This window comes from Anguilla rostrata, chromosome 7, assembly GCF_018555375.3.
Source record: "Anguilla rostrata isolate EN2019 chromosome 7, ASM1855537v3, whole genome shotgun sequence".
Taxonomy (NCBI): Eukaryota; Metazoa; Chordata; class Actinopteri; order Anguilliformes; family Anguillidae; genus Anguilla; species Anguilla rostrata.
Genome location: NC_057939.1, coordinates 25022833 through 25036972, shown reverse-complemented (window position 1 = coordinate 25036972; position 14140 = coordinate 25022833). Strand labels below are relative to the sequence as shown.

General features: G+C 42.7%; 1 protein-coding gene across 3 annotated transcripts in view; it reads right to left on the bottom strand.

Moving 5' to 3' along the window:
- Nucleotides 1-12408, bottom strand: part of slc2a9l2 (solute carrier family 2 member 9, like 2) — a 136401-nt gene extending 123993 nt beyond the window's left edge. Inside the window, exons 1-2 of one of the 3 annotated variants that reach the window (XM_064343863.1) lie at nucleotides 12318-12408; nucleotides 2139-2244 (exon numbers count right to left, since the gene is read on the bottom strand). In XM_064343863.1, coding sequence (XP_064199933.1) covers nucleotides 2139-2225 — 87 coding nt within the window. In that variant the 5' untranslated portion in view covers nucleotides 2226-2244; nucleotides 12318-12408. Of the gene's footprint in view, nucleotides 1-2138; nucleotides 2245-4163; nucleotides 4496-9584; nucleotides 9774-12317 lie in introns of those variants that run through there. The other 2 variants (XM_064343862.1, XM_064343861.1) reach the window with 2 other exon arrangements.
- Between the last annotated feature and the right edge of the window lie 1732 nt (nucleotides 12409-14140).

Sequence of the window (14140 nt, the reverse complement as noted above, 5' to 3'; positions counted from 1 at the left end):
ATTGCAATGACCATCAGAGTAATGATGTCACACCACTGAGGGCCACAAGGCTGGCTTCAGGGCAGAGGACATTAAAGCTAACTGAGTTAGATGAGCTGATACCGCTGTTGTCCGTTAATCTGAATACCCCCTTCATTCAGAATACAAAAACAGACAAACCCTAACATGCATGGGTGCACACAAGCACACATGCACGCACACGCGCACACACACACACACATATCCACGCACACACACACATAAAATCCCATATGCCCACACATACATAATTACGCTTTTGTTAAAGGTGTCTTAGGTGACCGGGGGACTTGCAGTTTTCACAGGACAGTATCGCCTCCCCATTCTGTACCTGCACATGAATCATCCAGTCGCTATGACCTGGTGATTTGTCATTGTGGCAGACAGACATGCCTCCCCTTGAACTAAGAGAGAATGGCTCAAAATTCATTAAAAGGAGAAAACATGAGGCAGATAAAATGATCAAACCTCCTTGCAAATGCAAATTACTGCTCTTACTGTTCATCACTTTGAATGGATTGAAATGGAACAAAGCTCTATAGAATGGGCTGAATGAGGAGAAAATTTAAGAAACTCTATTGAAGGTATTGGCAATGTAACTAATAAAAATGACCCTCTACATAGTAGAGGTCACATAGGCTGTAGCAGAGACGCATTTTTAGTAACAAACCATGGATTTTTTGAATGAATACGCTTCCACTATTAGGGTCAAAGTAAAGCAGTTTGGGCAGCAAAGAGTAGTGTAGTTATGCTTTTGTAATGAAAGTAATAGTAGTATGCTTGTGCAATGCTAGTAACACTTCAGTGTTTGTGTAATGATAGTAACAGTGTTATGATGTAACAGTTGTATGCTTGTGTAATGATAGTAACAGTTTTTTTGTTTGTGCAATGACAGTAACGGTTGTGTGTTTGTGTAATGACAATATGTTGCATGTTGGCGTCAGGACAGTAACAGTTTTTGTAATGATTGTGACAGTTTTTTGTGCAATAACACTAACAGTTGTATATTTGTGTAATGACACTGACAGTTGTATGTTTGTGTAATGACAGTAACGGTTGTGAGTTTCTGTAACGACAGTACCAGTTGTACATGTAATAACAGTAACAGCCGTCTGCTTGTACAATGACAGTAACAGCTGCATGCTCGTGAGAGGGCGGCATCCGTGCTGAGCCTGTTGTGTGACCCACCGCAGACAGCCAGTCATGCGTCTGACTGAGCAAACATTCGGTCAGACACGCTACGCGCTCGTGTCCTCCGCCGAGGTCGCGAGGCGGCCCGAGCCGGGCCGGGGGGCGGAGAGCTCCCGACGGACTGTCATTTAGGGTTAGGCTCTTCATTTAACCGACCCCGCGAGAGAGGATCCTAAACAGGGGCTCCAGCTTCTCCCTCGCCGCCCGTGTTTTTCTGTCTGCGCATTACTGCGCTCCTCGTAAATAAAGCATCGGGCGCGGCAGTGAGGAAAGCACGCAGATGACAGACACGTCTTTATATTTGGAGGCTGTGGCCAGAAAAATTCCATCCGTGAGAGGTTAACAGATAATGCATTCCCTCACAGCGACATGTTTAGTGTCATATCGGCGCTGATAGCGTACATTTTTCTCTGATGTTATCCTTATTGGACTCATAAATAACTGATAAGCACTGTCACAGCTGAGTGAACACTGAATATTTTACTGTGCTCTGCATGCTGAGAAACAAAGTCACATTTGAGTATTACAATAATGTTTGTCAACTTCAAAGTCAGAACACATTTTCTGCATAACACAATTATTTTTTTCATCACGTAAATACCAGTGTGGTTTGTGGTGTTGAAGGCGCTGGCTAACACACAGGTTGTTTTTTGTTGGCTTTTCATTTGAAGATATGCATGCGTGCATTTTTTTCTGCTCACTGAAAAGAGTGACGTCAGGTGACTCAGCGAACACAGCAATGCTCCCTTCTTCAAAGACAAGGCGTGCCCTGAGTCAAGGGCTCTTAGAATCACCACAGAGCTTTTAGCAATGTCTGTGATTAACTCCAGCACACTCGCCAGCAGTCAGTCCCCACTCTCTACAGCTAAGAATTGCTCCAAATTAGCTGTAGTGTAATGGGTGGAACAAAAGCACAGAGATGTCCTTACCTTCTTAGGCTGTGTCTGGGCTGGGCTGGCTCCGTTAGCCTCCGTTGCAGCCTTAGTGTGAGTGTTCTCAGACCCATCTTCTACCATCTTTCACAGTGTCGGAATGCTGGAATCAAAATGAAATACAACTTTCAGTGTCTCAACCACAAACAGTGAGCATTAGGGTGCATGTTTGGGGGCTAGCATGTAGCTATGTGCTATGCAGGCGACAGAAGTCTGTAAATTCTTTAAAATATAAAAAAATACCCAAACAAAATTCTGAAGTGGTGAATGGACAGCTGATTAGAAAAAAAATGGTTGGGCATGAGGTGGGGTGGTTCTGCAGAATGAATGTTCACCAGGGGCTTAGAATGTTCACAACTTATGTGTGGCTACTTTTCCAGTTGTCTTTTAATGACTGTCAGTGGGAAGCTTTTTGGTGATGAACATATTTTACCCGTGACTATGTCTGTCCTGTGCAGTGGCAGTAACAGCTGTAGACTGCTGCACTAGCAGACAATAGTGTGCACAAGAGCAGTGACTGCTCCACTGGCAGTCTGCAGTGTGGGAAAGAGCAGTGACTGCTTCACTGGCAGTCTGCAGTGTGGGAAAGAGCAGTGACTGGTCCGCTGGAAGTCTGCAGTATGGGAAAGAGAAGTGACTGCTCCATTGTCGGTCTGCAGTGTGGGAAAGACCAGTGACTGCTCCACTGTTAGTCTGCAGTATGTCTTGATGTTTTAGTAGCAAGCAAGCATGTGAATAGAAAAACCAACACAAAAATGGCCGTATCAACAGGATTCATGACATACAGCGCTCTCTCGTTTTAGTTTGCCTGTCAATCAAATGGGGTGTCCATAGTCTGCCATCTAGTGGTTTGTTTTAGTCATTACCGTAATGCAGTTACTCTCCAACTTTTGCATGAATTGTACTTACATATAAAACAATATGAACAGACATGCAAGAAACAGCATTACATTGATATGATCGGGTAGCAATGTAGCATAATGTTAGGGAACCACATCTGTTTCCCAGGTGGGTCAATGCCGTTGAGCAAGGTACTCAACCTGAATTTCTTCAGTGCTGTATAAACAGATTTGATATGAAATAAAGTTGCTTTGGATAAAAGTGTTTACTAAATTCCTAAAATCTAATGAATAAATGAATATATAAATTCCCAGCCACCTGATGGATGTTTGAGGGGTAAATCCTATTTCAATTCAGTCCGTTCAGGACATTTCAATTTCAATTAGTTTCCCGAACTGAATATGGAGACTGAAATATTAATGAGATTACAAAATGAAAAGGCAGTTTTCTTACAGTTATGTACCTTCTGAATTGTTTTGATATCTCTACAAAACTTGATATGAATGTGCAAAGTGTCCTCTTTAGGACCTTCAGAATAACACAAAATAATATAATGTGTAATATTATATGTGTTATATAATACTATAATATTAACATTAGTGTTACTCTTCATATAACATAACATTATATCACATTACACTTTTAAATAAGAACTAATATGTAATATGTAACTGTGGGTTCTTTGTGTTTTTCCAAAATAAGTTCCTCCAGTGTCAATCATGCACATTGTACTTGTCCTGTGTTTGTATAGAAAAACTCAATCAGTACGCTACTGTCGACAGCCAGCGTCAAAACAGAAGAAAATGAAGAGAAGACATAATAAGGATGAAGAAAACCAGTTAGCTTGCAGGGAGGTAATGTAATTTCTTATGTAGTTGCTATTAACACATGCTATGAAGAACTTAGTAAATACCCGATGACTGAAAAAATGGGATAGTAACAGTGCGTTGAAAATGTTAGAAAGGACTGAAGTCTCTTGCCCCTCTGGGGCAAATGTAACCCACCATAGTTACATTTCTGGCTCCTTGATCAATGAGAAGGATAATAAACTGCATCAGAAGTTGTGACTCATCCTGGTCTACACAGTGTGTGCACAGTGTCACCACACCTCCTGTACACACTATTTTTAAACAGATTTCAGCCCCTGTGAGAAGCAGTAAAAGCACGCTACTCTATACTTACACTCTTGAGGCAGCAGGGGAAGTGGAAAGCCGAGAAGGGGCTGAACGATGTGATCTGCCAGTAGAAATGCCTGCAGTCCCCTGTTCCTAGGCTAACTGCGCAGGGTAAAACCCGGAACAGCTCAAATTACTTAAGTCCATGTTCCAGATTTGGGAGGCTACCAGGTTTTACTCAGTGCAGTTATCCAGCTAACTCAGTAATCCTGTTTCGTGAAACTGGTCTGATTTTTTGGTTTTTTTTCAGTTTTAACTGCTATGTTCACTGAACTTGCTGTGATCTGTGCGCCAGCGTTTCCCTAATTGCGTGCAAAGCTCAGTTGGCGTGTGCTGAGGCGGACGGCCTTGATTCGTCTGCATGAACTTTACTGTTCCCCACGTTTCATCTGGCAGTCATTCAACTCTAACACAATCGCTAAGGTTATGCGAGCCAAAATGGCACTGGACTAGGAGTGTAGCACAGTTGGTAAGGAACTGGGCTTGTAACCAAAAGGTCGTAGGTTCGATTCCTGGGTAGGACACTGCCGTTGTACCGTTGAGCAAGGTACTTAACCGAAATTGCTTCAGTATATATCCAGCTGTATAAATGTATACAATGTAAAATGCTATGTAAAAGTTGTGTAAGTCGCTCTGGATAACAGCGTGTGTTAAATGCCTGTAATGTAATGTAACGTAATGGACCGAGAGTGGTACTACTACAGATGGTGTCACGCACACACACACATACGAACAGACATGCACGTGCACGTACATTACGTTACATTACATTACAGGCATTTGGCAGACGCCCTTATCCAGAGCGACGTACAACAAAGTGTATAACCATAACCAGGAACACGTGTGAAAAACCCTAGAGGGAAGTCCAGTACCAAGTGCAGGGAACGACCGCATAGTTTAACATACTCAAACATACAGACACAGTCACGTGCACACACACATGCTCGTGCACACTTTTGTTACACAAGCACGAACACATACGCGCACATAATTTGACTCACCACATTATTGATTTACACCCGGCAACTCAAACAGTTTACTGTTGGATATCAAATATCTATGGGTGTAATCGGATAACTGATACTCTGCTTCGGAGGCTTCTAAAGATAAGAGACACGTGCATGCACAGAGAATCAATATATTTACATATCATACCTCAGACCGAACTAGGATTTCCAAGCTCAAGAGCAAGTGTCAGATATGTCATCGGTAGGAAACTTTATGCCAACAGCAGAAAAGCAAAGATAAACAAAGTCGTAATAACCTTTCATTTTCGGTGCCGTCTTATCATCACTATAACAAGTGATATGCTGGTCCATTCTCATTGTTTTTGCCATTTATTTTTGAGTATACATGCAGAACATCAAATGGATTCAGTGGCACGAAAATATATTTTGTAATAATAATAAAAATAGAGCTTAATTTTTTCCTCATTACATTCACCAAGGGCAGCTGAGATGATGAGTCAAGCAAGAGACAGTAATGCGCTGTGATGAACTAACTTTCTTCCATAAAATGAAAGGGCAAATGCAGAATGTTGAAAGCAATCATTATTTATCTTTAAAAGAAAGAGCTTGAGTTTCACTATGGTAAGAACTACAGACAAAAAATGAGGTTAAATTATTTCAGTATTGATGTTCTCTAATATCTAATGAATGGAAATACTTCTGATATGTGAGGCTCTCAGGTTTCAAATGAATTGAAATGCATCTCCCTTATTGTTTATTGATGAAAAATTAGAATATTTCCCAGTATTTGAAAATTGCGGCTGTACCTTTAAAAGTCTAGGAATTTTTACTGGCTGCACTGGAGATAATTGCAGTTGCATAACATCATATATTATCACACAATAAAGTTCATCGAATCATACTTTAATGGCCTGTGCCAGGTTAGGACTGTGCTGTGCTTTAATGATGCAATATGGAGCCTACTGAATGAAAGATTAGGGCATGAAGGCAGAGTCTTGCAAATTCCCCAATGGGGATTTGAACCCGCAACCCCTTCATTACATGGCAAGTGTACCCAGTTCAGCCCTACAAACACATGGCTCTCCTGTGGCTCGGAGCCATACAGGATTAGATAGGACAGACCTTTTGTGATGCACAGCGCTAAAGAATGTCACAACTCAAACTGGTCCACACCCTGTGCGCATCTCTGTGCCACGTGTCCGTTCAGGGGGTGGGGCTATTTGCTGAGAGAATGGTGGAGCCCTGCGACAAAGGTCAAAGGTTATTCTGCACTCAACTTCTCTGCAAGCGGACTTGCCGTGTAAGGCTGAAATGGCCTTCGCAAAGTACACCCGTACAGGAGAATCTGAAGAGTTCTGTGATACAAGACCTGCCAGGTCTAATCCATTGCCAAAGTGCTTCATTCATGAAATACGTGGAGGGAATTGGACACCTGATTCAGTTCATCGGTGCCAAATTGAGTCCAGGTGTGTGGGTGGAAAGAGAATGAGTGGGTAGAAGGAACACACTGTAAAAATAGAAGCATGACAAGGTTGAAGATCAAGAGATCATCAGACACTGGTGATTACATAAATATGGCAATAAATATTTATGGATTAGGGCTGCTGAGGTCACTAATTCTGTCAAGGCACTGTTGTAGTGCATGGATGGGCCCCCACGGTCTGGTATCAAATATGGACCGTGTCAATGTCAAAGCTAGAGGTGAGTGTGATGCTGGAGCCAACCGAGTGGAGGCCTGCAAGTTTTCTGGCCAATGGGACGTGTGGGTTTTGCTCGGTCGGGATGATCGGGACTCCTAGCGCACCAGTGACACCCACTGGTCGTCCAGGTGGCTGCAAGTCCACCTGTTAACCTGCGCACAAAACCTCTTCCCCCAAGCCATGTTTGTACAAGCGCAGCTAGCAAACTGCAGCACCATACCACCTGTACCAAGTCAGAGCCACACAGAAAGCTCAGGTCATCTTATTGGACTCCCAGCACCCTTCACACAGTGAGTTTAATTTGCTCACTGAGGTTTTACCCCCCTAGAGGTGACACTAACAGATATATGAGGTCTTTTATTCCATCAGCTATTGGCTTTTTAAACAAAATGGGACTGTGACTATCTGTGGATGTGATACGGTGCCTCCACCCCTCGCCCCCCCCCCCCCATTTTTCTTTCTTTCTTGCTGCTTCTTCTGATGGTGCTGGTGACAAGTGACAACGACAACAATGACGTTGGCGCTAACTGTGTACTTGCGTTTATGTGTGTACGTATGTTTATATTGTATGTATATATTGTATGGATTCCATTTTTACTTATTATTGACTGCTGTTTGCAAGCCAAATTGCCCCTCGGGGACATTAAAGCTTTACTTTACTCTACTCTCTATAAGAAGCAGCCCTGCCACATGTTTCAGAGGTGACCACATGCTTCAGAGGAGCACTTATCTCTGCTCTCCAAAATTTATAACAGCAGAGCAGATAAATATGGCATTCCACCTTAGGGATATAAAGCAGGAAAAAGCAAAACATTTTCAAATAATATTTATAAATCTATAAATATGTATGTTTTCAGCCTGAACTTTTTGTCTGGTTCAGACGTTTTAGCCTGAGACAGCTGTGAGATGTCTCATCGAGAGTGACAGAGGGGAAGAGTACTTATACCTACCTTATAACATTAAAGTAACCTCCAAGGCTGTTTCAAGACATAACTGTCGATAAAAAAAAACACTCATTCATCGCCCTTGGTAAAAGGCAAACAAACAACAAAGCTTTGCATAAAAAGGCATTCCTCTGAGAAAGGAATCCATTTGGAGGGCAGGAGATGGACGCGAGAGCAGTCACAACTTCAGGCTCCAGAATTTAAAAACCCCTTTTCACATTTTCCTTTCTTGAAAGTGAAATAAAGCTGCATCATGAAAAAAAAAGCCTTAAATATGCCCCTGAAGGTATTTCTGAAGCTTTCTCCATGGCATCAATAAAAGCGCGCTTTTTTCTGCAACGGTTGAAAGCACAAAATGAACCTCTTGTCGTCACAAGTCGGCGAAAGCATAACGGAATAATCAAACCGCTTGAAAGAAATAGAACAACAAAGAACGTATCCAGAATTAGAGCATCCGAACACCTGCTGTTCCAAGGCACGAGCGACAGCACACGATGTTCTTCAGAACCTGCGTTTTCAACAGGGGGTTTGCAAAGGGACTGCAAGGGGTTCCCAATCACAGCATCCACCCCCCCCCAGCCCGCAACTGAAACATCCCCTCCGCCGGTCCATGATCGCTTTCTCCTCTCCTGGCCTTCGTGCATAATTCTCACCCCACCCCACCTCCCCAGGCCACAACTGCAATCTCAACTTGTGATGGGAGTCTGGGACTCCCAGAATGCTTTGCGCTTGGTTAAGTTCTCTGCTTTAGTATCATCCCCTTGTGCTGGTACACCTGAGCGTAGGGCTCTAGATGCAGTTGGGAGTGCGTGCTCTCTGCCAGACACTGCTGTCAGGGTTGTCTAGGATACGGTGAGAATCCTTACACTTCCAAAGTGGGTCACACAGTGAAGGTCAGCAGCACAGTAGGTCAAAACCTCTTTCAGAATCAGAGCCTAAACTAATCAGCATTCTTGAGCGCTATGTTCACTTCTGTAACAAACAGCTTTCATCTAACATCTAACAACTTTCATAACTTCTTTAATTTTTGCTTTTTACTCATCATTAATTTTCATTACAAATTAAATGATTTACAAAAGCAATTAAACGGTGCAGAATGTAAATGTGTTGTAAGAACCCTTACAACACATTTACATTTACATAACCCATGTCTGGTTAAATTTCCTTCACATCCTGACAATGAATAAATCAATGAATTGAACGGTAAGGTGCGGTGAAATTTGGAGTGGCTGATTTCAGAGCCTGGGGCAGTCAGAGACCAGAACTTTTTTCTAGACATTTTTATTTATTGATATCTTTCTAGATGTGAAGGAAATTGAAAAAAAAAATATGAGCAAACATGTTCTTACACAAACTTACATACGGCAAGTTAAAAATATTGTTAAAGGATAAATTTGGTTTAAACAGTGCCTCAAACTGAAATTCAAGGCTGTGATCACCTAGTAATAATTGCTAATTGACCACTATGCTACACTGCCACACTGTACTCAGTACCACCAGACAACAGTTATTGTAACCCTTTGAATAGCAGGCTTTTGGAAGGTTTTTTTTTTCCTTCAAAATTGTAAATCAGTGTTCTAGAACCCCAGCATTAAAACATTCAGTTAATAACATTCTAATCACATATGTATGATCTTAGACCTTAAAAGGTTAACCAGCACAGGCAGGAGGGTTACTGTTTGAATCTAAAGATGCACTTTTACCTCTTAGCATTTCCATGACCCACTTCAAAGGCAGCAGGTGTTCCATTCCCTAACTATGGGTTTGCTTAGCGCTTCCAGGCGACTGGCCGAGGGGCAGACAGGGCAATACTCACAGACAAAAGGTGCGAGCACACTCCAGCCGGCAGAGTTTTGTGATGCACGCTGGGCAATCGCACTCCGGCTCCTCGGCCACTTCTCTTTGAAAGGAGTCGCTGGGGGAACCGGCAGAGAATGCCTGCACCTGTCTGCGTGGGAGCTGCGCGGGAGCTCTGCGCTGGAGCGGGTGCTAGAGTAGGCGAAGGCTGTGCTGAGCTGCGCTCTTCTCACACAAAGTCTATCGTGTGCTGGAGATGGACCTGGGACCTCAGCTAGAGACTGCTCCAATGGCAAATGATTTACAAAGCAACGCACGCGCACATACACATACCTATACACACACATACTCCTAAGCACACATATGCACTCTAACACACACACACCTAAACGCACGCACACTCGCACAAGCGCACACCTACACACACAACCATACACGCACAGCTACAAACACCATGTCTGTGTACACAGACATTTGAATGAACATAAAAAGCAAACACAAATAAACACCCTTGGACTGCTCAGAAAAGGTTTGCGCATTTTTGTCTATATGTGTGGGCACACAAACACCCCAACACAAATAAATATATACATTAAATTGCCATGAGACAAACATTTCTAAATTATTCCAAAATCACAGAGAAGAGGTGACACTTTTTTTGTGATTTTTTTTGTGATTTTCATGATTATTGATTAATCCCGAATAGGACAGCTGTGCAACATAATGCATATTTTAAAGCAGCAGCCACAGCGACACACTAGTTAAGATATCTCACAAGAGCTCAAGAGAAATAGTATTATTTGAGTTGTATATGTCTCCTGTTGAAGTTACAGCTCCTGGCTGCTGAAGAGAACGCAGGTTGGCCCTTGTTCCCCTGACTGCAGGGTTCCGTGATGTCACTTACAGAGGGTGAGATATGTGTGCTGCTCTAGGCTCGTCTCCATAGAGACAGCAGTGCAATGTCATAGTCTTTCTTTGCACATATTAGTACACATTTGCAAAACCCACTGTAGAGAACGTCCTTACGTCTATCTTGTTTTAAAACGTGATCACAACTCAGATGTGAACAAACATGACAATAAGAAAGACCTGTGGCTCCATAAGGAAACTATAATTAATATATATAATTAAGCATCTTGGAAAAAAGGAATCAATTTGGTTTAAAAGAACCAGCAGCATTTGGGTATGTCCAGAACATAAATGTGCATCATTTTCCATCCAGCTATCTTCTACACCTCCAAACAATGATAAATCAGAGCAGTCTAAAAAGGCAGATTTGATCCTCTATCCATAAATATTGAAGAAGCTGGAATCACATGACAGGTGTCAATTATCGCTTTGATGCATTATGAAATCAGAGAGGGAGGTTCTCTCCCATGAGTGCTAATGAAACCAGCAAGGTTTAAAAAAATAAAAAAATAATTTTAAAAAAACTGCCGGATTAATAACAAGATACAGAACAGTTCTGATACATCAAACACGTGCTTGGCTGTGGGACGGGTCTCGGCAAAGCAAAACTGACAACAGGGGGTTGAGCCCAAAATGCGAAAGATCCGTTTTTTTAGAATATGATCCTTCCAGTGTGCTGACCGGTGTGAAATAAAGAGGAAGAGATTCAAACAACTAACAGCTCCAAGTGAAATATCTTAGTGTCCTGTGAAAACATTCCAGGGGGAAGTGGATATTTTTTTCCGCTGATCAGCTTTCATCCCACATTCGGACCGAGCCCCTTATCTAGAGCTAAATGCCCGCTCTCTCGCGAAACAGAGGGTCACATGCAGGGAACCGAGACGGCACAGAACAGCCTTCAGCACACTTATATTCATATTCAAGAGTAATTGTATTATCCTGACCGGCTACAAAGTGCTAGGAGAGCAGTACCAGTGGCTGTGGAAATCTTCATTCATTCATACATTCATTCATTCATTAATAAATAAGTAAATTACCAAACAACCTCATTTGATTGTGAATTTCATTGTATTTTTTTAAAATACCACTCCTTCCTTAAATAGCAATGTTTCATTAATTTTGAGTTCATTTTTAATTTAATTTCACTTTAATCACCTTCATCTTCTGCATCGTCATCTGCTATTTCTGAACATGATTACAGTAACGTGAACTTCATTTTAGATGGTGCAAGTAAATTGAAAACAACCACTGTATGACTATTTTAATTTCATAATTAAGTATTAGTGCAGAGATTCGTTTTCAGTAATCAGCACCCGCAATCCATAGCAGAAATGCCATTTGGATTTAAGATCTGCTGGTGGAGTTCCTGTCTGTCCCCAGATGCAACTGTTATAAGCAGAAAATGCAAGAAACGCCCAAACGTTTCTGCACCTTTCAAAGTTATTCATGCCACAAACACCGCTACTCTGGCTTGCCTGCACCAGTAATAGGACGAAAGCAGGCCGTGAATATGCCAAGTGAACTCGATGCAATCTCATATAAAGGGGTGTTTACAGAGAGACACAAATCAGGCAGCACACCACACAGATCTGTTGATCATTTGTACGGATAATAAACCACAAAAACATGAAGGCAAAAGCACATTTTTAAAGAGAAGATCCTGTTGTTATTCTCTGCAGCTTTCTTCTGGGGTATTTTTTTCCCAACAGCAGCCAGCAGCCTACACACCGTGCAAGAACCCTGGATATCAAATTTCAGCGGTGAACATTAAAGCACATGTAAGCGCATGCAAACAGACAAACACACACACACACACACACACACACACACACACAATCAGTACCTTTAGCATGTGAAACAGCACTGGAGTCAGCTGAGCAACGCTGCTGAAATCATACGTGTACACATTCCATAGGTCTCTGGTGGCTTTTTGATTTAATAAAGCGGCCTGCAGAGAAATCCCTGCCCCCCACCCCCCTGCTCAGCACTCAGCACAGAGCAGGCAGTATGCTACACCACACTTTCCTGCATCTGCCTGTGTGTGTATGCGCGTGTGTGTACGCTTTGTGTGTGTGTGTGTGTATGTGTGCGTGTGTGCGTGTATGTATATGCTTTGGGTGTGTGTGTGTGTACACTTTGTGTGTGCGCTTTGTGTGTGTGTGTGTGTGTGTGTATGTGTGCGTGTGTACGCTTTGTGTGTGTGTGGATATGTGTGCGTGTGTGAGTATGTGTACACTTTGTGTGCATGTGCGTGTGTGCAAAAGATGTCTGTTCAGGTAGAAACATTGCTCTCCATGACATTTTTGAGAGCATTTAAAACAGTTTGAGGCATCTTGTTTCTTTGCTCCAGCAACTGTGAAATAATATTTTGGATATGGGTACCCTACCTTTTCTTTTGATCCAGCACAAACAGAAACTACAGCAAGCCAATCTGCAGGTGTGATACTGTGACAGCGGAACAGTTTTACAGCTTTTTACAGCCTTTTTCTCTGTACTCCCGACCATACCGCTAACTTTCCATATGCTTCTGTTCTGTTAACTTCACTGAGATAAGCTACTGCAGATTTTGTTACAGTCTCCATGACAACAGGCAGAATTTTTCCTGCTGTGGGATGAAGGGTGCATATTGTGCTCCATGTGCTCAGATGCGTGTGTGTGTGTGTGTGTGTGTATGTGTGTGTGTGGAAGAATTGTATGAAGCCTTCAAAAGCACTGTGCAACACCCTCATAAGTGCAACATGAGCATTCATAAACAAACCAATCCCATCTCACCATGTGCACACAATAAGTGGTACTGCCGCATTATGGTAATGCTGTATCGAGAAATACATGCTGACACCACAACCTGTGCGCAGAATACATTGGTCGACACAAGTCCTCACGGAGGTCTACCTAGCACTCAATGCAGTCATAGAAATGGACAACTCCAGGCTCTCTGGGGAAGGCCTGTCAGCACAGCTCAGAGATATTTCCTGCCACCAGGAAGTGGCCATGGAGCAGTTTCTGAATGAAGGCATAATCACAAAATCCACAGGGGCTGAACTAAGCCCTCCCACCTATCAGCGGGAAGGAAGAATCACATGGGCCTGACTCTGGCAGGGCAGCCAGGAAAGCACACAGAGCCTCCTTATTTCCAACAGGCTGCATGCAGGCACCAATCACTGGACTCAAAAACACTGCCGCATCTGTTTTACTCAGACTACAGTGCCTAGACTAGCTACTGAACTAGCCTGACTGTGCCAAAAAAACTGAGGATACAGTAATGACAGCACAGCCGGTTGGCTAATAAGAATGTGTTGAATCTTTTGAATCTTTGGGGGGGGGGGAGCAGAGATGGCGATAACTCTCGCAAATAATAAATATGACATAGCAAGAGTTATGATGCAGGCAATGAAAAAGCCCAATCCATGAACTGACAAATTAAAAGTACCATTTCCAGACCATTTACCATTTAGTTACTGCTAGTGTGCTTGGTCTGTGCAGCCTAAATGAATAATACGAATAATTGCTGCATAGCACATAAAGCACAGTACATGCAGAGTCTCGTGCCAAGGGACCTCCGGCTATGAGGAGGGAGGTAAAGAGCTAGCGGGTAATCAGTCTACTCTGTTGGAAATTACAATGCAGGCTGTTAAAAACCCACAATGCCCAGTCTAATAAGCAGAG